We start from the raw sequence: 24,299 nt of genomic DNA, 5'->3' as shown, positions 1-24,299 counted from the left end.
ATGAGGCCGGGCTTGATCTCGACGTTTCTTCACGAACTATTCGTCGTCGATTAAAAGAGAGAAAATTCGCTCGATGTCAAACTTATGAAAAGAAATACGTGTTACTACGACTCGCCGAAAGACGTCAATCTTGGGCGCAAACTATGTTTGAGCGATACCCAGAACCCGAAGATTGGCACCATGTCCGTTTTTCTGACGAGACACACTTCTCTTAGGGACCACAAGGTAAAGTTTATATTCTTCGTCGACCTTAGGAGAGATTTTGTAGTGACTGTATTGTCGAAAGACGAGAGCCCCCCGAAAAAGCTTACAAACGACTTCATTGTTAGGCGGCAATTAGTCACGATTTCAAAAGTCCTCTCGTCTAGTATAATGTACCAGGAAATAACAACGGTAAAATGACACTTCAAGTTTACCGCGACCAAATCCTCGAGCCAGTAGTTGGTCAGTGGATTCGTGATGGCCAGTCGTTCGTCCTCGAGGAAGATAACGACTCTGGACATGGTACCGGTAAAGTAAACATCGTTAGGACATGGAAACGGAAAAACGGCCTGAATTCGTACTTTAATTGTGCGCAAAGCCCGGACTTGGCGCCTATTAAAAGGGCCTGGGCATGGCCGAAGCGGAAAGTCGTGTCCCAGAGTGTCTGGGATGACGAGAGTCTACAAACGCTGGCAGAGGAGGGCTGGGCCGAATTAAAACAGTCTACGATAAACGGCTGGATTGACAAGTTTCCAGAGATACTTAAACAAGTGGCCGAAGACGACGAATTGGCTGGTAAAATGTCAGGTTTTTGACGAATTTTGCCCGTTTGTAATGTACTGGTAGGAATTTTATTTAGTGAGTGCGCTTTTTTTTGTCCAGGGGGAGCCATGCTAAACCACGCAAACAAAATACCATAGCCAAATGTTGAATTTGTTGCACCTTACATAACCCAATCCTTCCCAGGTTCTGTACAACACCATGGATGCTCTTTTCTTCCTTCCTCCCCTGACCCTGCTGGGACGGCTGCCCAAAACGACGCTCAGCTCGCCCCAGTTGTACAGGTTCTGTACCTTCTAGCATTTCAGCAGCGACCGCTCAGTCACGGCCAGAATCAGTGAGCTCTCATCATGAAAGCCATGGCCTCATGTTCATCTCATTGCGGCGCCGGCTCTGCTTTGGTTGCCTGCTGAAAAACTGCTAGCAACAGGTCCATGGCCACCTTTAATATATTGTGGAGCGACGAACCGCCTGGCAGAAGCTCTCTTGCAACCGCCTTGACATCATAACTGCTAAAAATGAGTCCCATGTATTCTGACATGGCGTTACGATGATACCGCGGTGGCCGGAACGTGCCTTCGGCCATCAGCCAGCGAGGCGGGAAGATAACAAAATCTGCAACGGCTGTGCTGACGACGGGATTTTAAAGCTTGTGTGATCGGTGTTTTCGTTCTGGAGCTCGATGTTTCGAGCCGCTGACTGCAAGCGACTTCCTTGTTGCTGGGAAGACGAAGGTTGTGCCACACCAAGCTATATATATTCATTGTCGTGTTTTATAATAAAGTGAATGTACTGTTCGCCGGTTGTCGCGGATAATATGAATTAAATTTAACAAACTTACCAGGTTCCACCAATTAATTGACACATTAGGTCCCTTATTTATTGTTAACGTGCTTGAATTGTTAGTATTTTGTTCTCTGCTTTGCATCTAACGAGCGCCTCTCATGTTCAAAGGGTACCTGCATCCCACCTTTTACAGTAGCTTCTGTTTCTGCCATAATTCACTTGCGTTCATTTAGAAGTGATCTATCTGTGGCTGAAATACCTAATTATATTACGGAGTTATGGTAAATGCATGTGCCTTTGTATCATTAAGTCCCTTGTATTTATCAAGTTGATATACCGTTTTCTAACCGCTATTCCCTTCCTTCTCGGCTTCTAGTTTGCCGATTTCCTCGCGCATCCAGGCAATCCGCTCGGCCCGTGTCATTTCGTCCTTACGCGCCCAAAAGTCGGCATACTTCTCGATGATTTGCTTGTCGGCGCGGTCCCGGGACTTTTGTTCTTCTGTACGCGTCAATGTTTTTATGAACTCGTCAACAAAGGCAGTCGGTAGATGCAAGTAGACGGACTTTCCGTCTATAGGTACAAACCCGTCGGTGCGAACTTGGCAAATCCCTACCAAGTGACACTAGGCGTCACCTGGAACCAGGCAGTACACAACGTTCGTTGGGCGCTGGAGAGCAGACCTTGAGCCTGGAGGCCGATTTACCGCATTCGATGGAGTCACCGTGGCATTGATGGTTCTAGGCAAAAACGTTAAGTCGAGGGCTTTTTGGACTTGCTGCGCCGTTTGGAATATACTGTCTGGTCCAAGGCTGATGGGGATTTTCGCATCGCTGTCGGGGAGGCCAAGTCTACTGATCAGTCCAGCCTCCACCCATGCATCTGGGCCCCATGGGTCGTACGTGCCTGCTCTTTGGGGCGCCATCCTGGTGTTTTGTCGCGGACCTATAGAAAGCAATGAGTTAGCAGACTTTATTTTTTTTTTTTGCTTTGCATAGATTTTGGAGACGAAGAGTACGATGTAGGGAGTTCCACAGGAAATGTATTGAAAACGAGCGTACCGAAAATGTCATGAGAACGTTGCGCGAATACAAAACAATGGCGAAAGAGAACAGACTCGTCGCGATGGCGACAGTGCAAGCGATGGAACTGATAAGAGATGTCAGAGATCTTGAGAATTGGTGTTGTGCTTGGTTCTGGAGGATGGTGAGTGCGAGAAGAGAAGTAAGGGGAAAAGGGATGAGACGAGGAGGGGAGAGTTGCGAAGGAAGATGGAGCATAATAAACTGTTTGCTTGGTGGCGATTTCATTTTTCGCCCTTTCCCCGCGAACCTTAATTGTACGCATTGAGTCTCTGTATTCTGTAAGTCGAAGGTCATAGAGCTAGCGTGCAAGATCTCACTGGACCTTTTTAGGCCCAAAGCAGCCAATGAGGACCCGCCCAGTACTTAGTCAGGACGTTGTACGACCTCACTAAAACGGTAAGATACATGTGTGAGAAGTACATAGTTTGCGCTAGCTTTCTAGGCAGGCACAAAGTATAACTAACTCACTTGTGATTGTTTGACTGAATACTCTTTAGACCTACCGGGCCAGCGTGCTTTAGACGTGAATTGGCTTGCATTACAGACCAGTGAACAGTTATTTTGACCGAGACGCAGATTCATATTCATTCAATCTCTTGTACATAGGAAAATGATATCCTATTGTGAACAAGTGCTGTTTGGCCTTTACGAAGCCAGGAGACTAGCACAACAATAGTTTGCAGTGCATTGACAGGAAATCTACCCATTGACGGCCTTTTGGTCTGTACTTTGTTTTGTACGGACCATGCGTAGGATTCCTGGCAAGGAAATGAATCAGATCTGAGACTCGCAAACAAAAGACTAATCGCGGCCATTGAATCACCGCCCTTTGCTATTCTATGAGCTTTATGAATGTTATTTTGCTGTATAGCATCTTTGAACATATTGTGCTGTCTACGAACATCTCCGGTGCCTTGACCAAAAAAAAAAAAAAGTCCTTACTGTCCAGTGCAGCTTGTCCTAGATGCGGTGAATGTAGTCGATGGTGTCCGTATCTGTGTCTGTTAATTGGCGTCGTTATAGAAGACACTTTGTAGTAAATGTAGGTTGTTTGTCCTAAATGGCCCATAATGCCACGGATGGAACATCGAAATCACGACAATGTTAACGTAGGAAAGAAAACGAAGAAAGGACTACGAATAAGATAATAAGCGAACCGGACATTCACTGAAACAACAGATACTGGCCCGTCCTTATGTGCAAGCTTATCGTCCTGCTCTCCAAGCTTTCTTTTGTCTGAAGCTGTGCCATTCGATTTTCATTCTCTCCCCAGCTACAGCTTGTTGTCAACCCATCTCTTGTTTATCATGCTAGTCTTTTTTTTTTATACAGTCCGACAACAAATTTTGCACACCTACACACCAGCGGCCCCGTATCGAGGAGTGAAATTGTACCTACACCATAGCTTCGGCGCACGAAGTATACCACTTCACGTTTGGCGTAGAGCTCGAGCTCTACTTGCGACCGAAGAACACGACCCAAATTGATGCAGCCAAGGAAGCTGTTGGCTAGGGCGGGGACAGTCAACGCAAGGGCCACTACCGCGACAAGATTCAGGGCCTTGTCCACCAAAGCTTGACCACCCATATGTTTGAATGTGTGTTTAGGATAAGCAAAGACTACGAAAACTGGAGCGTCACGGAGTATGGATCTCTTGTGAGAGGTGAGCCAGACGCTTACTGTAAGTTAAGGACAGGGCAACAGAGGTTTACGGTTGATAGTGAGCTGATCCTAACAATGTTACCTTGCTTCATAGCTGGCTTTGAATTGGTTCCTGAAGTCATGAGCACTGAGACACCTTGGGCACCCGTCATATTCAAAATCTACAGCATTCTTGGCAGCCACTTCGACACTGCCACAAGCCAACTAAGCGGCACACTTGTGCACGTGAGGCCGCACAACGTCGACGGGGATGTGTGGAAGGTTGACGAGGTGCGGGCAATTCTCAAGGACATATGCGTCCTTGATCAGCCCTTCACAGCAATGTTGCCCCCAAGCCGTCGTGACAACTATTATACACGGTGTTTTCTCTCCAACCAAAACGGCAAAGTAAACAAGCTGTGCCGATTTGTCGACGACGTCCGCAATGGAAGACCCGAGCAGCTCTTCGGCCTTTTGGATCAACTCGAGACAACAACGGAAGCTGGAAAGCTGTTCGAAGACAGGTTTTACTACCTCAATCTTAAGGCACTGCCAGGTGGCACAATCGAGTTTCGATTCCCGCCGCCTGCAGAGACGGCTAAAAAGGCCTCTCATTATATTCTATGGGTCCTTTCGTTCGCACGGGGCTGCATCATGAAAGTGGAACGCGGGTTCGGGCCCAACATCCGCGGCAAGAAAAACGTGCACCACCTCATGGAGCTCGTCATTGCTGGGCATCGACTTCTGCCGGCGTCTGCCAAAACGTCTGTCAAATTTTTGGAGCCGGCTCTTTATGGGCACAACGACCCGCCTGTACTTTCCCTGACGGACAGAGAGAAACGCGAGCTTGCAAAGATCAAGCGCGAGAAGGATGCGCTCTTTGCATCTGGAGGCGGCATAAGACGGTAGAGAATATTTAATTTTGATGGTCTTGTCTTTACGTATTACAGCGATGGACAGAATATATAGGCACCAGCAGAATATAATTTTACGTGAGAATTTGCGATACGCGTTGAAGTGTCAAGCTTTATAAGACGGCTGTGGTTTACGGTAGCGCCATGATGTACGTGTTTACTTGTCAAAATACCGACACCGAAAAAGGCATTTTTTGGTAGCATTAGTTGGGTTCATAAGGTTATCAATTCTAGCGATAAATATAAGAAGTGAAAGAAGAGGAGAAAGGAAACAAACCGTACTTATCGCGTTAAACACCCCTCTTTCGTGGGTCCACCTGTGGACTTCCGATCAGAGCACCGCCACTTAGTTGAACGTACGGACTTCTGATTAGACGTCTGTTGGTCTGGCCGCTGTCCCAGTTTACGTGTTACTTAGTGACTCTCGGGCCTTTCAGCCTGTTGCAGTTGTGTTGTTTTACTAAGCCGTGTTATAACGTGGTGTAATTTTAGGCTTCGGTAAAGTGAGGCCATGTGTAATAGTGATTCTTTAATGTGTAGTTAATTTTACAACCAGGTTTTTATTTTACTGTATTTTTAACTAGATATAAGTTTTTAATTTGGAAGTAAGAGAGTCTATTCCTACTATATAACACAAACGTAGAGTTAGATACACCACTGGGGGGAGGTTACAGGGTACAGGTAGGTGTATAGAAAAAATTTCTAGTATGGTGTATGGGATGTGGTCTTTGTGTAGTTACAACGACGGAACTTGATGGCACTGACCATGAGTACCTTAGCGTATTCTTTAATTACTTCTGTCATGCTCATACTGATGTAAACTGTGAAAAAAACTCCCATGTGTTGCCAGGTGCAAACGGAGTCGACGACCCGGGGTCGGTCTCAGATGGATTGTGATCTCCTTTGTGTATCACCCAAGTAACTGGGTATCCCTGTTTGCAACCTTGGTACACGGTTTTGACCGACTTTCCGTTGTTAGGCATCGGCTCGGGCGAAACGGGTGTGCAGCCGTTGTTTTTGACAAAATGATCGCGCAGGGACCTTCCCATCGAGGTTTGCAGCACCGAGTCGGACGTGCCGTGTTGACCGTAGTACGGCACTGGATCAGTTCCGCCGGAGCAGCCGCTGAGCTGAGCGCCGGACAGGATCGCAACGGCGCGAACCACTTGAGGGCGGGCGCAGGCGATCGCATACGACATGGCGGCACCATAGCTAAATCCAGTCGAAAAGCGCAGCGTGGTGTCGACGCAGAGGTCGGCTTCCACCGCCTTAACCATCTGATCGAAGAAGGTAAGGTCCTCCCCACCCGAGTTGGCCCAGCCGTTGTTGAGGCCGTTGGGCACAACGAAGATGGCGCTGTTGTTGGCTAGCGGAGGAAGCCCGTAGTAAGGAAGCGCGCCGCCATGGTGTATGTCTTCACCCTGTACGATCTTGGTTGCGCTGCCGCCTCGCGGGTGCCATGTAAAGATAAGACGGTAAGGACGGTTCTTGTCGTAGTGATCGGGAAGCTTCATGATGTACTCCCGCTGCTTGCCGTTCACAGTCATCGTGTACTGTTTATTGGTCATAGTCGGGTCCTTTCCACAGCCGGCGGACTTGTCAGCCAGGGCGGCGCCCAGCAACGACAGCCCCAGGAGAACCACCGCCCCGATAAATCTTATTTGTACCTGCATTTCGAAGATATATGTTTGTTTGGGTGATCATAGGTTTCAGAGGATGCCGCATCGATGATGATGTTAACTGTGGAAAACCTGGCGTTACGATCCTAGATATATACTTTTGACTTGTCATTGTCATCTACCGAGATCAGATACCGAGACAAAGGGCACGAAGAACTGTAGAACGACAATCTGCCGGGAAAATAGGTAATATGAAGCCAAGACAAAGAATATTGTAAAATCATCCCCGCCGTACAGCAGTGACTTTGACAGTGACCGGACTTTATGGACATATTCGCAAAATGCAGTAAATGTAAATCGAAGGCCTCCATGACTGGCCATACAAGAGAGTTTCTTCTCGCAATTTATAATGATAAGGCGATCTTAAACTACCGCGGCTGATATACCATCGCCTAAATATGTGCACTTAATAAGAGTGAGTCGGAGAATTGTTGAGAGGGATCGTCGTTATTAAACTTGCGGGGATTTACAGGAACCATTCCCGTGTTTCGCAGTTCACCGTCGTAGCCTTTCGCCCCGCTGGTTCGAGCTTATTGCCTTACAGGCTGCCGCGAAGACACAAATTAGCCAGAATGGCAGGAGAGCTCGGCAACAGCGAACGCTCGCACATCCTAGTAAATATGGGAGACCTTGGCGCCGCTTCTCCAAGAAGGGCTGGGAAGTATTAACCAGCTGAGTAGGGCAGGTGTAGATTGCCGAGAAGGCAAACATCAACAAATCTTAATCGAATACGCACTTTAGTCATTTCTTGTTACCCACGTCGTTGACCTTTATTTGTAAGAGTTCAGCATCCTTTGCTTTCGGTGTCACATCATGCACACACTTTAAAGTGCAAACGTCCGCGTCGCCTCCCTCGCTGCCCTTCTTTCTTCTAAATAGGGTTTGGGTCCTCTACCTTCGGTGTAGGAGGCATCCCATACGTCATGTGGGTCGTTGACTGCGTAGACTCCCCCTGCTTCAAGCCTTCATTCATAAGTATGATAGAGATCAGGCAGCGACTGCCATTCATGCCAAGCGAGGAGGGCGTAGAGTCGATCTATTACACCATAAATCCATTCTAATAGTTCACGTAAATTATTACGGGGACCGAATATTGGTGACTTAGGCGAGGTGCCTTTACCCCGCGACCATATGCTTAAAGTGCCGAGCATTCTCAAATCGAACCCCGTCGCATGCGATTTACCCATATCGGCTTCATATTCTACACACGAGCTCGTTTCTTCACATACCAGTTACAATGGCTGAACAAGACCCGGTGTCACACGCGACTCGCTCTCTTTTGGCGGCTTTTGGCTTTATGGCTACGCGCAATTACCCGTATGTATACAGTTCAACGATACTCAGTATCAAACATCAATAAAACAACACACGTACACAATATGATACGGACAGGGGATGGTAATGCACATTTGGCAAGTTTTGAGGTCATTTCTGTTCGGAACTTAGCCTAGACAGAAGACAGCGGGACAAGTCCCGTTTAAATGATTGTTCTTTCGCCAGACTCTTCATTCCTCTGCAACTCCATCCGGCCATGCTGGCAGGATACACCCCCGACACTCGCCGAATCCAAGGCGTTGACCATTTGAATTTTCACACCAGCCACGCAAGACGACCTCATCGCCGTCCTCCAGAAACTTTCTTTCCACCCCGCCAACATCCATAATTTTGGAACCACCAGCCGTCAACTCCAACAGGCTGCCTTGCGTCCCGTCGTCAGGTCCGCTGATGGTACCGGATCCCAAAAGGTCCCCCACATTCAGCGGACAGCCACCAACGGTGTGGTGGGCTAACATTTGAGAAAAGGACCAGAGGAGGTGACGGCCATTGGAACGGCTAACGACAGACGGCGAATTGAATCCTGAAGGTTGTAGATCAACCTCTAGGTTGATGTCGAACACGGGTTTAGCACTACCGTCCGCAGGTTTCAAGTATGCCTGCAGCTCACTTGTGTTCTCGATACCGTCTGTGCGGAACGGCTCAAGCGCGTCAGCGAGTACAACCCAGGCACTAATAGTCGAGGCAAAGTTCTTTGCATTGAATGGGCCGAGCGGGACGTACTCCCAAGCCTGAATGTCGCGGGCTGACCAGTCGTTGAGTAGAACATAACCAAAAAGGTGGCTCTCGGCCTTGACGAGTGGGACGGGCGCACCCAAACGGTTGGGCTTGCACACAAATGCACCAAGTTCCAACTCAATGTCGAGGCGCTTACTTGGGCGGTAGACGGGTGTCTTCTTGTCGGCATCCAGGATCTGTCCCCATGGCCGGCGAACAGGCGTTCCCGAGACGACAACCGACGAGGCGCGGCCGTGGTAGCCAACGGGAAGATGAGTGTAGTTGGGCTGCAGTGCATTGGCTGGACCGCGGAAGAGCACACCAACGTTGAACGCATGATGTTTGCCGACATAAAAGTCCGTATAGTCGCCAATCTGCATTGGGAGGTGGTTTCTCACGGACGCCAGCGGGACGAGACAGGCGCTCCGTAGATGTGCGTTGTCTTGCAAGCGCTCACGGAAAGGGCCGTCTTTCACAAACACGTCATGGAGGTAGCTGCGGACAATTTTATGCAATGGCCGGCCGAGCGCCGCAAAAGAGTTGAGCGTGGACTCGTCAAACACATGCAAGTATGGCTGGATGTCTGGCAGCCCAGAAAAGCCATCGTATTCGGAGAACACGACGAGGTCGAGAGCTTGGTCACCCACAGCGACGGCGACGCGGGGCGTTGATGCACCAGAATACGTGACGATGCCAAAGGGGATGTTGATCAGTGAAAAGTCGCTCCCAGAGGGAATGTTCAGCCAAGATTCGGCGATTGTTGAGGAAAGCATAGCGCCCTTTTGATTAAAACCGGAGTGCATTGATTCTGAGGATAGGATCGAACAGGGAAGCAAAACTAAATCTTGACAACCATTGAAGCAAAACGTCCAAAGCGTTGCAATTGAGTAGCGCCTCCTGAATAGGGAGACCGGACGGAAGATTGTTGAGATTTGGATTCGAATTCGGTATTTGCGTCGAGTACATTCGTACTTCGTAAGTATTAGGTGTGTGGCTTTAGTAACCCGACCTGTGGAGACGCCGCATAACCGATGGAAGCCGTGTAAGTTAGCGGAACAGCATCTGCGTACAAAACATTCCGCAACTTCCGTCTCCGCACAATGCGGGGTTCCGCAGCAAGGAGCGATCCACAGCAGCTGGGGAAGGCGAGACTAGCCGTCGGTCAGCAGGCTTAGTGGCCTGCGGCACTGGTCATTGTGCGCTGCAAAAGGCAACTGCGATTTATTCTTTCCAGAAGTCAGTCACATGCAAGATGGATAGTAGACTGCTCCTCCTCAAGAATCCGATGAGTTTGTGGACTTGGAATGGAAACATTACAGCAAAACTTCCCGTAGTCAATTCGCGAGTCAACATGCCCGGAACTGCCCAACAAAAACAAAGTACTTCTACATAACGAAAAACTATGACAAAGGACGACTTTACTGGTGTAGAGCTGACGCTCTACACGTACTTCCGGTCATCATGCTCGGCGCGTGTGCGGACAGCGGCGGCCTTGAAAGGCCTCGCGGTGACGCCGCACTATGTCAACCTCTTGAAAGAGGAACAATCGGCACCGACGTACACCAGCAATGTGAACCCGTGTGGCACGGTGCCGTCCTTAGTAGCTGGCTTTCCCGACGGCTCGCAGGCGACCATACGCCAGTCAGTGGCCATTCTCGAATTTTTCGAAGAGGCCTTCCCCGACAAGCGGCCCCTACTGCCAGGGGTTGAACGGCCGCTACAGCGTGCTGTTGTACGCGACATTGTCAGCATTATTACAGGTGATGTGCAGCCAAAGACCAATTCAAGTGTGCTACACCGGATGCGCACCCTCGGTATCGAATCGGCCGACTGGTGCAAGGAAATAATGGTGCCCGGTATCAGGGCTGTCGAAGCCATCCTGCAGACCAGCGCTGGAAAGCACAGTGTTGGCGATGACATCACGCTGGCGGACGTGGTCATTGCTCCAGCATACGAGGCAGCTCTGCGTTGGGGGGTCGACTTGACGCAGTTCGAAGCTGTGACCCACGCGTATAATGCGTGCAAGGACTTGCCAGAGTTTGTCGCAGCGGATTGGAAGCATCAGGCTGACACGCCAGAGCAATTTAGAGCAGTGTAGCATTGGGTGGCCTTGTCATGAGCCGCATTTAGGAGCCTCACTTGGGAGCCGCCGTTGGCAGATAGTATTGATAATTGGGAAAGCAGCGAAAGTAAATACTCCATGAACACAATCGTCGCCATCTGCACTACCTGCTGTCAATGACCGCACTTGCTGATATACCGCCGCGGCGGGTCCAGTGGCATCCAAGCGGGAGAATCCGCATGTACTCGGCGACTAAAGATACGAAGTCAAGACGGCTGGACTTGACAAGAATTGACTGTGCACAGAAACCCTGCACGTCACGCTTGAAATAGAACACGATGATTGTTGTTTTCATGTAAGGCAGTGACGAAGAATAGCAGACATACGACCATGCCGGCAATTACCAAAAAGCAGGAGAGAGAAAGAGATTCTATGATGTACCAGCAGCTGTTATAAACTGACTTTCGGGGGGCATTACCAGCGACACACTGTCACGAATATCAATAAATTGCACTGGACAGACGACAGAAAAATGTGCAAGATGCTTCGCCTCAGGCATATTCGGAAGTATCCAAATCAGTTCCACCTGTAATCGCCCGAGCATACTGTTGGCCGCGAGTGCAGCGACGGTTCAAAGGAAGGGGCAACTTTTTCTGGAATTTATTGTTAGTATAAGTTTCAGCCGGTGATATACACCCGCACACAAGGGTACGCACAACAAAATATTTTATAATGACATCCAAACCGTCCAGATGTCAGAGTGTTTGGGCGATGGTATCTCCGCTGCAATTAAGTGGCAGAAATCTATGTTCACCAATCGTTACTGTGGCTCAGGTGGCGTGGGTCCACCCCTAGCGGTTTGATAGCTGGCACGCATGTCGCTAATAACACTCCGATGCAGAAGCCGCCAACAGTGATATTCGTGCGGGCGGTAGGTGCCGCCCTTAGCGGCGTGAGCCTGCGTTGTTTCCGACGTTGGAAGAAACGCCTATCTCCATAAGGAGGAAACTGCTCAGCAAATAAATAGGTGGTGAGAATTTCTCACAACTTTCGCATGGTGCAACTTTTACCTCTGTGTATCCACTACCTATTTGATAACCAGCCGCCCGTACCCTTTCTCCTGCCGTTGTATTCAACCTCGACATGGCTCGCGCACTATTTCGACTCCTAGCCGCCGAGCTACAGACAAGACCCGGGGAGAGAGCCACTGTTGCATCGCGGGGGATTCTGGGCAATCTCACCACACATACAATCACCACACCGTGCGTCACCCAATGTGCAGGCCGCAGACGTCCGACCGCAGCGCGTTCGGTACCATGGCTGGCAATGCCACACAGCCACCGGGCTTTTCAGAAAGATGCTTCTGCGGTGCCCCGGCCATCTCGTGGTAGTGACAAAGTCTACAAAACGGCCGATGATGCGGTGGTTGACATTCCCAGCGGGTCTGTGATTCTGAGCGCTGGCTTTGGTCTCTCGGGTGTTGCACAGACCATAATCAACGCGCTACACCGAAGAGGGCCTGAATCACTGCATTCGTTGACAGCAGTTTCCAACAATGCCGGCGTTGAAGGCAAGGGGGGCCTCGCTGTGCTGACAGAGGCTGGACAGCTTGACCGCCTCATCATCTCGTATCTTGGTAACAACAAGAACCTTGAAAAGAAGTATTTGGCTGGAAAGATCGCTGTCGAACTGTGTCCACAGGGCACGCTGGCCGAGCGCATCCGGGCAGCTGGTAGCGGTATACCGGCCTTTTTTACGCCCACCGGTGCCCACTCCCTACTACAAGAGGGCGAGATCCCTGTACGTCTCGGCCCGGACGGTAGTGTGGCCGAACGTGGACGTGTGCGCGAGACTCGTGAGTTCAATGGGCGGACATTTCTCATGGAGCTCGCTCTTCCCGGTGACGTGGCCATTCTGCGTGCCCACAAGGTCGACCGCGCTGGCAATTGCGTCTTTCGATATTCCACGAAAGCATTTGGACCGCTCATGGGCAAGGCGGCCAAGCTGACGATCGTCGAAGCCGAGAATATTGTCGAGTTGGGTGAAATCGACCCTGGAGAGGTCGACTTGGCTGGCATCTACGTGGATCGTATTGTGCCCGCAACAGTACCAAGCAAAATCGACATTCTCAAAACGCGTGAACCCAAGACGGGGAAGGCTGCGACTACTGCTACCTCAATGACACCAAACACCGCAGCTGAGAAGCGACTACGTATTGCACGGCGTGCCGCCAAGGAACTGTATCCCGGGTTTTATGTCAACCTCGGCGTTGGTATCCCGACGTTAGCGCCGTCTTTTTTAGCACCAGACGAGAAAGTCTGGATTCAGTCGGAAAACGGAATTCTAGGAATGGTAAGTCTTTAGCTATTCTTTTCTTGCATTGCATTTCATTGTGTGCTCTATACTAACTGCGCAGGGCCCATATCCTCTTCCTGAAGAGGTCGACCCGTAAGTATTTACGTGAGAATCAACATCACACAAGATCGACCTGCTAATGTCATAGTGATATTGTCAATGCTGGTAAAGAAACTGTTACCTTGGTACCGGGTGCAGCAACTTTCGACAGTTCTGAATCCTTCGGCATGATCCGAGGAGGCCACGTCGACGTGTCGATCCTAGGAGTAAGTACCATTTTCTTCACGTGTCATGTCCCCAAGCTGACACTATCCCTCTCCAGGCACTTCAGGTGAGCGCCGCTGGTGATCTAGCCAATTACATGATACCTGGTAAAATTTTCAAGGGCATGGGCGGTGCTATGGATCTTGTGTCGAACCCTGACAAGACCAAGATTGTTGTCGCCACTGAGCACGTCGCGAAGGATGGTTCCTCCAAGATTGTCCAAAACTGTTCACTTCCACTAACTGGTGCCCGCGTTGTGAGCACAATAATCACCGACCTTTGCGTCTTTGAGGTTGATCGTCGCCAAGGCAGCGGTCTGACTTTAACTGAACTTGCCCCTGGTGTGACTGTGGATAACGTACAGCAGAACACGGACGCAAAATTCACTCTGGCAGACAAGATTAAGCAGATGGAGTAGTGGATGAGACTATGAGTAAAGTCATTTTTGAGGACTTATAAATGTTTTATTTACATCTCTTGTTATGGTAATAGTTTTCATATGGATTTTTTAGTTTATATGTCAGAAAGCATGGCTATAAATGGTCGTCTACGTTCCTAAGAAAAGTCTGTGAATATCGTATTGCATATGTGATTTAGCAACAGTATGGGAATACATAACGTTTTGGGAGCGACATGTCATGCTGAACAAACAATGATTCAACAACACCTGTACGTGTCCCCCAATGGGTACACGATTTTCAAAGGTAGTAGGCCACAATGTGTCTCAGGTGTGCCTACAAAGCACATTGGCTTGCGGGGATGCGCTCTCGGACTTGACAAAAAGACAACGATGCTCTAGTAATGTTTTCATTCAATGCTAGAACGTAAAATATGAACTCTCTATTACTATTCTCTCTTAATTGCACCTCTCTATGCCCCTGTCTCTACCGTATATTCCAGAGACGTGGGAAATTAGTCGAGTTGAGGTTGTCGCTAGTCGCTTGAGGTCGTGGGGGTTGTTTGATATAGTCCGCTTCAATTTTGTTGTATTGACTCCTCATTGACGCTACTATTCCTCCGCGGGTAGCAATGATTCGCCGCAAAGCCTTTTTAGACGTTTTAGGCTTTGGATTTAATGTGTTTTTTTTTTTTCTCTTCCCTTTATTTTCTATTTTGTTTTCCTGTTTTCTCTTATGTTTTTCTTTTTCTTATTTACTTCTAATCTTTATTGGTAGAGAGTATCTTTATTCTAACCCCTTTCGGTTACGTCTACTGTACAGGCATTTATAACACCTACTTCGTTTTACAGGGTGGGTTCTACCTTATGTCAAATGGTTGAATCTACCGCTGATTAATATTAATATTCACCTACGGGCCGTTATAAGTTTTGCGGGCCGGCAGTGCTGAAATTCGAACAGTACGTCGTATTACCCCTGAATCAGCTATTGTGAATATGCGCAGGTATAACGTGCTTGACATCAATGGCGCCATAGCGCCATTTTACATGACGAGGTGAATCTGTCCGGCAATGCAATTGACCGGACCTTTTCTCGGATAAAAAAGTTAAAATGGTCCGAGTTTCTAATTCTAAAATCCTTTATTAATTGGATCACTGGAAGAAAAGACGACTGGATGACATGTACAGGCACTCGTTGCTTGGCCGATATGGCACCGACATTGGCCTCCTGTTCTCAGAATTGTAATGCCACACTAACCAATAAAACGTGAAAGCGATCTCTTTGACACAGAATGATAATACTCGCACGCCCGTGACATCGGGCTGCATCAAAGTTATAACATTGGACCCAGTAAGAGATGATTGGGATAAGATCACGTGGACCGAGTCATGTTTCAATATTCTTTTGAATAACTAATTTCTCTTGTCTAAATTGCGTTGACATGTATCTAGTTCAGCTCCCACGCCAAATCCTATTCGAAGCCTGGGACACCAACGAAGTTGGAGATGAAGTCAGCCTTGCCGACAGGGACGCCCTGCGCACGTAGAATAGAGTACCCCGTCGTCAGATGGAAAAGGAAGTTTGGAAGGGCCTGGAGCAGCACGGCGTCCTTGACCTTGAGGGTCACCGGATGCGAACCACTAGGATTAAAGGTGGCTGATTGGCTCTCAGCACGTCCATTGGCGACATCGGGAGTGACCCTTTTCAGCAGAGCAAGGCCGGCCTTGATGCGGGTGTGCAAGTCGGCAATTGTCTTCTCATTGTCCTCAAACGGAGCAATGTCCTCGCCCGTCAGGTGGATGACGTAGTTGCGGACAGTCTTTGTGGCGTTTTGCACCTGAAAAACGAGCGGATTCTGGTCTACCACAAGGCGTGCAGAGGGGTAGACGGAGTCAGCATCAATACCATTGGCCCTCGCGTGGGCCTCGGCCTTGTGTAGAATGTGGTCAAATGTCTGTAGCCCGCGGGTAAGGACCGGCACAGCTATGTCGTACGTGGAGAATGTAGACATGTTATGTTGTATTCTATTGTTCGGAGTGTAAGGTGTGTATGGAAAGATGTAAAGGTAAGGTATGGTTCGAGGTGGGTTTGTTGTGACTTTGACCTTGTTTACAAAGACGTCAAGGTACGGCCAACCTGGACCATTTATACAAAGTGCTTATACATTCAGTAATTGACTTGTAGCTAATTTTCAATGGCGTGACGGCAGACCAGTTGACGCAATATTTCCTCTGTCTGGCCGCAGTTGAGTTAAGGAAATTTGACCAACTCCACCATTTTATTCTGGGGAACCGATCATTAAAACGTCAAAAGCACAGATTCAAGAGAAGAATCAACCCCGTAAAAAGAGAGCTAAGTTAGCTACGCGAGATCATTAGTGTTGTCCCGCACCGCCTGCTATCCGTGTCCCCTAATTTACCAAATTGGCGGGACACACCACAACTTTGTTCAGCCTAATGGCACCCTACAATTCAAATACTGTGATAATGCATCTGCTTCTTCTTATGATAGACTAGGTTGAAATACTTTTGTAAAATGGTGTTCATGACTCGGAAGACGTTAGAACGCGATTGGACCCAGTGCACTGGCCCTGTATTCCGTCATCTTGTATGTCGTAATAGCTTGATTGACGATGACGACTTTTGAATGCAGCTGCCTGTGCTCATTTCTAACCTGTTTAGGTAAAGGCCAATGGCAAGCATGACCGACGTTGGTTGCATCATAACACTGCTGTGTTGACTTTATCGTAATATGATTCAAAATGCTCCACGTAAAACAATATGCATGTTATCCCTCAATACCTTCACAAATGAGTCAGGGAACAGCAGTAGCAACGGCTGCGGTGGCCAGTCACGGAGATAGTCCCGATGTGGCAGGAACCGATACCGGCCTGATCCCACCTATCGATATGTATTGCTTATGTCGCCTTACTCGTGCAGTAGAACAACCAATCTACCGTTGCTGGCAAAGACGAGCAAATCAACGTTGAGCGTACCGTCGATTATGTGCCATCCTGGCCACTTACGGTGTGTCGTACGTTACAAAAATTGACGTGATATTACTGCCGGGGGGGATGGGTGCCGTCTTGAACTCCCGCCAACTAGGCCCGAAGGGGGTCACGCCCACGACGGTGGTATACAGCCAGTTAATGACGGGCCTGATATCGTATTTTTTGAAGTTAGTCATCTCAAAAGTTTCCGCCCGGCTGCATGCTGCTCGGCGCTCTTAAATAGGAGTGGTATTCGTCCCTATAGAGAATATCAACTACGACGACATTCGCTTCTGCAGCAGGCGGTACGTTACCTGATGGCTGCCACATTGGGTATGCGCGTACGTAATGACAGGCTGCCAACAAAACCTGTGGCCATTCCGAAACTTGGCCCGGTGTCTAGGTTTACGAGGGGCACCCGCGGCCTATGACTTTTATGCCTACGCCGCGAACAAGTTAAGACGATTTCAAGATTGATGCAGGTCTGCGTTTTACCGACGAGGAGGCCAGCGGGTGTTAGATATTTAATCTGAAATGCCTTCTCGAGCGTTTGCGTGGCAGTGCCCTGGCGTGCACTGTCTTGTCTTGGCCGATCGTCGCACATGCCTTGGCCATGACACCGATCATGTGATCTTGGTAGGCGTTGACAACGAGCACACCGCCGGTATGCGTCGCTTGGTTTCTCGGGTGGTGCCGACAGACCAAATCAATCGCCCGACTGCCACTGACCTTCATGCCAAAGGCGGTCGAGGCCGCTACGAACACGCTAATCCAGTCACTCCAATTCCAATATTGTCATGAAATGGAATGAAATAAGCTTGATTCTCCTATCTACTGACATCACCACATCCGCGGCGATGTTTTCTATCTGCCCCTTATCACGTGATAGCGGATGTTAGTGCCTAAGGCAAGATCAGAGCCTGAGGCATCCGCTGACAAATATACTCGGGGCGGAGGATTACGTCCGTCGTCTTAGTAGCGGTAGAGAGTCGTCAGCGCGGTGACGGCGGCTTAGATAGCCTGTGTATTAAGGCCACACATGCGCTCTGGCATCCGGCACAACAAGCGGACGTACGCCAGGCATTCCATAATTATTGAGCTGCTCCGCCATAACGTCCTGAAGCTAATCACAGAGCTCATACAAGCAATGTTGTATGAAAAGGACGTCAACCACCTGTCCTACCGAGGAACTCGTCAATAGTTGCCCCGCATGCTCCACCAGTGTACATGTACGACCCCGCTTCTACCGGTGGCCAGACCCGGTGTTAGGCTTAACTGCGACAGAAATGTTTGCAGAGAAATTAATCTACTACGAATTACGTCATAGGTTTGTTAATATAAAGTCACTTTGAAGTAAAAAAAGGGCCGGTCTCAACCAAATCAGACATATATCCTACGAAATCTGTCCAACAACATCTATTCTACGCAATTTATTCAATTCACGGTGCTCATTATCTTCCATTATGTCTGCTCCAACGAAAGTCGCCTTCCCATCCTTCATGCTGCAGATCTGCGGCGAGCTCTACCCCCCGGTTGCTGGCGCCCCTGACCGCAATGGCGCTGCAGTTGTGATCAGCAACCCCATGACCGGAGTCAAAGAACAAACCTCTGCAGACCACGCCCGGCTGCTATCTAAAGCCGGATTCTACGCCCTTACGTTTGACGCCGGTTATCAGGAAGAAAGCACTGGACAGCCACGTGGGCTAGAAGACCCGCATCAGAGAGTCGAGGAATTAAGGCTGCTGTGAGCTACTTGGGCACGTTAAAGGGCAAAGTTGATCCTAGCCGAATTGGTGTTCTTGGAATCTGCGCCTCAGGTGGTTATTCATCTTATGCCGCGCAGTCTAACAGCCGTATCAAGGCACTTGCTACTGTGAGTGCCGCTTGCGTTGGCCGTATGACCCGCAATGGAGGTCTACACAAGGAGAACAACAAGGAAGTCCCTGAAGTCATCGCTGGTGTACTTCAGGTAGCCGACCAGTGGCGTACGAGTGTGGCCGACAACCCCAGCATTGAAGCCCCACCTATGTTCAGCAGCGATATCTCTCAAATTCCGGAGGACACAGACTCCTTTTTCAAAGACGCGGCCTCATACTACGGGTCGAAGCGTGGAAACCATCCCCGTTCCGACCAGAAAGTTCCACCATCTAGCTACGATCTCATGATCGGCTACGACTCATTTAACCTCCAACATCTGATCTCCCCACGGCCATTATTAATGGTCGCCGGATCCAAGGCCCAGACTCTTCATTACAGTGAAGACGCTGTTGCTACAGCCCGTGAACCGAAGGAACTGTTTGTCGTCGAAGGGAAAGACCATTTTGACCTCTATGATGACCTTACAGTGTCTGGTCCGAAGCTTATAGATTTCTTCGGAAAGAATCTATAAGGACGAAATAACGCTTTAAAGTATTCAGTCGGGGTGTGAGAGGAAGTTGGCCAATAACAGGCCTGTGTATTGTATATAAGACAAAGGTTACATGATCTATATAAGGACTTTAAATTGTCATCAAACCTATGTAAATAAACCAACCTTTCGTAAACACGTTCAAAACATTTCAAAACCATGACGAATAACTGCCGGAAACAGAGGCGGCAAAAGCGATGAAAACAACTATGTGCCTACGAAATATAATACCGTAGCAGTTGGAACTTCTTTCATGTTATCTGTAAACTTCTATTCAACTGATCCGTCAACGCCCGGCTACCTGTATCTCCACAATCCTCTCTTCGGCAGACTTTACGTCGAGTCTCTACGAGGGCATTAATAAGAGTCCTCACGCGAACGTTTACGACGGTAGCCTGTCTTCAAGTAGCTTGTATAAGCGTCCTGAAACGATCTAGACGTGTTCGAGCTACCACGTGGTATAGCTATCCCGCCTCAACTACCTCCTTCTATTCTTATGATATTTTCAAGTGTTATACTATCACGCCTCCTCGTGCTCGTATTATATTACCTAAGTGTCATATAATCTATTGCTTCCTCCTAGGTCACAACCGGTGCCGCCGTGTATACCCGTCTTCATAGCCGTGTATACATATGACCTTGTTTCTGCCGCCGCCTCCGTCGCGTTTCTGCATGTAAGGCATTTTATTTGCGCTAACTCATTTGCCAATAAAAAGCCGCTCTAAAGATTATGTAAGATACTTTATTTACACAGGTCTGTACACACATTTACTAAATACCAATTACGCGTCCGACATGTTACTAAATCTCTTTATTCGAATAAAATAAACTTGGATTTTCATCCCAGTTAATTTCAAGATTTTAGGATTTTACGTATTTCATTGTCGAGAAAAACAAAGCGTGTGCTGGAGTCGTCCCGTATTGGAGAAATGGTCGACGTCATCAGAGTAGAAAAGCTGACATTCGCCCCTATGGTTGACGGTGATCATGTACTAAACATATGATAAAAGTAAACTACTACAATACACCATTTTGATTGACATCATAGACGAAGAACGACATTTTGTATATTTTGATGGCATTTTCGTTCCTATACCTCGTAGGCCTCGTCGATCCAGCTGTATTAATACCAAAAAAAATTCAAATCAAATTCACAACATGGCTACATCAAGACTGGCAAACGTTGCCGAGCAGGCAATTGGACACGATGGTGGCGCCGTGACGCAGCAAGATATTGCTAACTACGAAAAGTCAGGAGACGGAGGGCATACCATGAAGGCCCTCACCTGGCAAGGGAAAAATAAAGTTCAAGTCCTGGACGTGCCTCGGCCAAAGATTATCGAGCCTCGCGACGTAATTCTCAAGGTTACAGGCAGTACTATCTGCGGCAGCGACCTCCATCTTCTACACGGTGAATTTTCTGTTGTTCACCAAGCGTGGTACCAATGTCAGACATTACCGACTCTAACAGTCTAAACGTCCAGGTTCGGTGCTTCAAATGCAAGTCAACGACATCCTCGGTCACGAGTTTTGCGGTATCGTCGATGATGTTGGCCCCGACGTGAAGAATATTCAGAAGGGAGGACGATATGTTGCTTCGTTTCAGATTGCTTGCGGTGATGTCCGTTCCCCTTCCTTATTCCTTTCCTATCATGTAATGCGATATGACTAACACGTTCAGTGCTTCTTTTGCAAACAGAAGTTGTCCTCCCAGTGCGAGCGCACAAACTCGAACTCGACTCAAAAGGCACTTTACGGCTCACAGACGGCTGGTATCTTTGGCTATTCGCACCTCACGGGCGGGTTTGCCGGTGGTCAGGCAGAGTACGTGCGAGTACCCTTTGGCGACGTCAACCTGCTGCACATACCCGACGACGTCCCCGACGAAAAGGCCTTGTACCTTTCAGACGTGCTGGCTACATCATACAATGCAGTCAAAGACACTGCAGTCTATCCCAACGACCAGGTGGCTATCTTCGGCGCGGGGCCGATTGGCCAAATGGCCGGTGTTTTTGCGCTCAATGAAGGGGCCAAAAAGGTCATCTTTGTTGATACCGAGCCACGCTTGAGTTTTGTCATGGGTCGCTGGCCAGCCAAGAATGCTGACCAGCTGGAACTGATCGACTACAAGACGCTCAGCTTTGGGACCACCAATAAAGAGACCGTTGTCAGCAAACTAAAGGATCTTTGCGACGGCCGTGGCCCAGACGTGGCCATTGATTGCGCCGCTGGCGAGTACGCCAAGGGATGGTTCCATTGGGTTCAGATGCAAATCGGTGCTGAGACAGACACGAGCGAGATTCTGAACGAGATGATTGAAAGTGTCCGTAACTACGGCCGTGTGGGTGTAACAGGCGTCTACGTTGGTTATGTGAGTTTTATAAAACTGGAACAAGCACATTGTTGACAGTTCAAGACTAACATCTCGAATAGACGAACCATTTCAACATTGGCTCACTTATGGAGCGCGGCATTCGGCTCATTGGCAATGGCCAGGCACCTGTCCAAAAATACTGGGAGCATCTGTTGAAGCAGGTTCAGTCCGGTGCCCTGGATCCTCTGCAGATGGTCTCGCATCGGGTTCGGCTTGAAAACATGGAGCAGGTGTATCGCGCATTCGATCACAAAGAAGATTCAATGCAGAAAATCTACGTGGAAACAAAGTTCTCGTCTCCTAGAGCAAGCAAGTTTCCCGAGTTGACGACATTCTGATATATTTTCTATTGGGTACTTAACAGCAACGCCAATGCGGTGACTGTTGATACGGAAAACCGATCAAAAACAAAAACAATAACCTATATCATTAACTTAGTCATTTTGCTCGTTGGTCACCACGGAATGTGAACTGAAAGAAATTTGGAATTTAACTGGTAGGCATTCTGCTGTGTTTAACTGAGAAAGCCACTTCGAATTACCGAAATAAGAAGTGGGCTACCTACCCTACAAGACAAACCGGATGAGAATTTTTTTGTTAGGAGACAGGGGTCTGTCGGATTTAAATGTGCCCCACAAAACGGGGGGTCCATTCTGATCTGATTTAATTAAATCGGATGAGAAATACAGCGACGACGAGACGTCGTACGAGGATATAGTCGACGGGAAAATAAAGAAAACAACGACGCGACACTATTTATTAATTAACGATGTCGTACGACAAGTTATTATTAAGTAATAACGGATTGTAATTTATAAAGGTTAGGGTTAAAAAGTGGAGTGGGCGACGACGCCGTTATTGTAATAAAATAACGATAAGATAACGATAAAAACACATTAAACGATAATAATATTAATAAAACGAGTAAAATAAAGACCGTACGGTGTAAAAGAAAAGGATAAAGGATATTTAAAATAATAGGAAAGAAAGTAAGGGTAGTAAAAGGACTAGGTTAATTCGTACGAAAGATACGTTTAAATATAAAAAGGACGTGTTAAGTGTTAAACGTTATGTTAGATTGTACGGAAAAGAGTTTCGTTCGTATAATAGACACGACGACGTCGAACGAGAATCGAGAATAAACCGGTATATATTTCTTATAATACGAACTAGTTCTTTCGTATACGATTTAGTATATAACTTAATAGTTATATACCGTATCGTACTTTTTATAAAAGGGAATAAAAAGATAAGGTCGGTGTTTAATTTTAACTAAAGTCTCTTTTTTTTTAATTCTTTCCTTTTTTTCGTTTCTTTTTTTTTTTTCTTTTTTTTTTTTTTTTTTTTTTTTACTTTTCTTTCTTTTCTTTCCTTCGACCGGTCCGTCGTCTTTACTTTAACGTTTTATACGACGTATTAAAAGAGTATTCTTCGTTTTTTTTTACCGACGACGTACCGTATACGGTAGTATAAAAAGGGTTTTTTTAAAAAAAACGGGATTAAGTAAAAGTAAAAAGTAAATAACGAGTAACGTATATAGTTCGAAAAACAAGTTTTATTCGTATTAAATAGTAAAAAAAGAAAGTATTAACGTATATAATATTAAAATAAATCCTACTCGTACGGAGTATTAAATAATAAAAGTACTAACGTATATACTACGAGAACGAGTTTATTCGTACAAAGTAGTAAAGGAAAGGAAGTTTTAATATATATAATAAAGGAACGAGGTTTACTCGTACGAAGTAGTAAGTAAAAAGGACGTTTAAGTTTTACCGGTTTTTAAAGACGTTTATTCTTTAACGGACGTCGATAATATCGTACGAAACCCGTATAAACTTAATTTAATATAATTAGGTTATAAAACGAGTTACCCGAGGCGTCGTTATCCGGAATTAAAACCGGGTCCGAGGGATAGTTATTAAAAGTGTATAGTATACTAAACGGGTTTATAATAACGTTAGTAAATAAGTTATTATCTATAATAATAATCGGGTTTTAAAGAGTATTATTTAAAATAAAAGAGTAAACGAGTAAAGGGGGGGACTCGTTAAACGAGAGAGTAATAAACTCGAAAGTCGACAATATATCGTACGAACGTTCGTTATGTTATTTATTCGTTAATTTATTAATTAACGAAACGAATAGATTATATAAAGTTAAAAAAAGAAAAAAATAACGAGGTTAAAAATATATTTATACGTATAAAAAAAAGTAATATATAAAGAATATATTTACGATATAATCCTGTTTTTTTAAAATAAAGTATAAAAACACTATATTATTTAATATAACAATATAAAAACTTAAAATAACACTATATTTTTTATCCTTTTATTTAGTTAGGGTTAGTTAGTTAGGGTTAGTTAGTTAGGGTTAGTTAGTTAGGGTTAGGGTTAGGGTTAGGGTTAGGGTTAGTTAGGGTTAGTTAGGGTTAGTTAGGGTTAGGGTTAGTTAGGGTTAGTTAGGGTTAGTTAGGGTTAGTTAGGGTTAGTTAGGGTTAGGTTAGGGTTAGTTAGGGTTAGTTAGGG

General features: G+C 47.1%; 9 protein-coding genes across 9 annotated transcripts; 6 read left to right on the top strand and 3 right to left on the bottom strand.

Moving 5' to 3' along the window:
* Positions 1-398: 398 nt before the first annotated feature.
* On the top strand, positions 399-797 carry SPSK_00188 (uncharacterized protein; the record flags this gene model as incomplete). The annotated part of the gene is made up of 1 exon (XM_016727168.1): positions 399-797. One exon carries the CDS (start codon positions 399-401, stop codon positions 795-797), a length of 399 nt encoding a protein of 132 aa, XP_016586335.1.
* A 3,423-nt stretch (positions 798-4,220) lies between these two features.
* On the top strand, positions 4,221-5,183 carry SPSK_00157 (uncharacterized protein; the record flags this gene model as incomplete). The annotated part of the gene is made up of 2 exons (XM_016727137.1): positions 4,221-4,314; positions 4,390-5,183. 2 exons carry the CDS (start codon positions 4,221-4,223, stop codon positions 5,181-5,183), a joined length of 888 nt encoding a protein of 295 aa, XP_016586334.1.
* An 811-nt stretch (positions 5,184-5,994) lies between these two features.
* Positions 5,995-6,861, bottom strand: SPSK_00162 (fungal cellulose binding protein domain protein; the record flags this gene model as incomplete). The annotated part of the gene is made up of 1 exon (XM_016727142.1): positions 5,995-6,861. One exon carries the CDS (start codon positions 6,859-6,861, stop codon positions 5,995-5,997), a length of 867 nt encoding a protein of 288 aa, XP_016586333.1.
* A 1,511-nt stretch (positions 6,862-8,372) lies between these two features.
* SPSK_00135 (fumarylacetoacetase) lies at positions 8,373-9,722 on the bottom strand (the record flags this gene model as incomplete). Its single annotated transcript, XM_016727115.1, has 1 exon — positions 8,373-9,722. The coding sequence occupies one exon, from the start codon at positions 9,720-9,722 to the stop codon at positions 8,373-8,375; it is 1,350 nt and encodes a 449-aa protein (XP_016586332.1).
* A 599-nt stretch (positions 9,723-10,321) lies between these two features.
* SPSK_00172 (maleylacetoacetate isomerase) lies at positions 10,322-11,017 on the top strand (the record flags this gene model as incomplete). The annotated part of the gene is made up of 1 exon (XM_016727152.1): positions 10,322-11,017. One exon carries the CDS (start codon positions 10,322-10,324, stop codon positions 11,015-11,017), a length of 696 nt encoding a protein of 231 aa, XP_016586331.1.
* Positions 11,018-12,124: 1,107 nt separating this feature from the next.
* Positions 12,125-14,018, top strand: SPSK_00103 (3-oxoacid CoA-transferase; the record flags this gene model as incomplete). Its single annotated transcript, XM_016727083.1, has 4 exons — positions 12,125-13,333; positions 13,398-13,429; positions 13,485-13,602; positions 13,659-14,018. The coding sequence occupies 4 exons, from the start codon at positions 12,125-12,127 to the stop codon at positions 14,016-14,018; spliced, it is 1,719 nt and encodes a 572-aa protein (XP_016586330.1).
* A 1,451-nt stretch (positions 14,019-15,469) lies between these two features.
* Positions 15,470-16,009, bottom strand: SPSK_00185 (helix-turn-helix-domain containing protein type; the record flags this gene model as incomplete). The annotated part of the gene is made up of 1 exon (XM_016727165.1): positions 15,470-16,009. The coding sequence occupies one exon, from the start codon at positions 16,007-16,009 to the stop codon at positions 15,470-15,472; it is 540 nt and encodes a 179-aa protein (XP_016586329.1).
* A 2,441-nt stretch (positions 16,010-18,450) lies between these two features.
* On the top strand, positions 18,451-19,376 carry SPSK_00160 (X-Pro dipeptidyl-peptidase (S15 family) protein; the record flags this gene model as incomplete). Its single annotated transcript, XM_016727140.1, has 2 exons — positions 18,451-18,731; positions 18,839-19,376. The coding sequence occupies 2 exons, from the start codon at positions 18,451-18,453 to the stop codon at positions 19,374-19,376; spliced, it is 819 nt and encodes a 272-aa protein (XP_016586328.1).
* Positions 19,377-20,552: 1,176 nt separating this feature from the next.
* SPSK_10287 (uncharacterized protein) lies at positions 20,553-22,106 on the top strand (the record flags this gene model as incomplete). The annotated part of the gene is made up of 4 exons (XM_016736769.1): positions 20,553-20,841; positions 20,879-21,015; positions 21,076-21,765; positions 21,828-22,106. The coding sequence occupies 4 exons, from the start codon at positions 20,553-20,555 to the stop codon at positions 22,104-22,106; spliced, it is 1,395 nt and encodes a 464-aa protein (XP_016586327.1).
* Positions 22,107-24,299: the final 2,193 nt, after the last annotated feature.

Source organism: Sporothrix schenckii (genome assembly GCF_000961545.1).
Source record: "Sporothrix schenckii 1099-18 chromosome Unknown Cont46, whole genome shotgun sequence".
In the NCBI taxonomy this organism is placed as follows: Eukaryota; Fungi; Ascomycota; class Sordariomycetes; order Ophiostomatales; family Ophiostomataceae; genus Sporothrix; species Sporothrix schenckii.
Note: the sequence above shows the minus strand (reverse complement) of the source record. Positions and strands in the feature narration are given on the sequence as shown.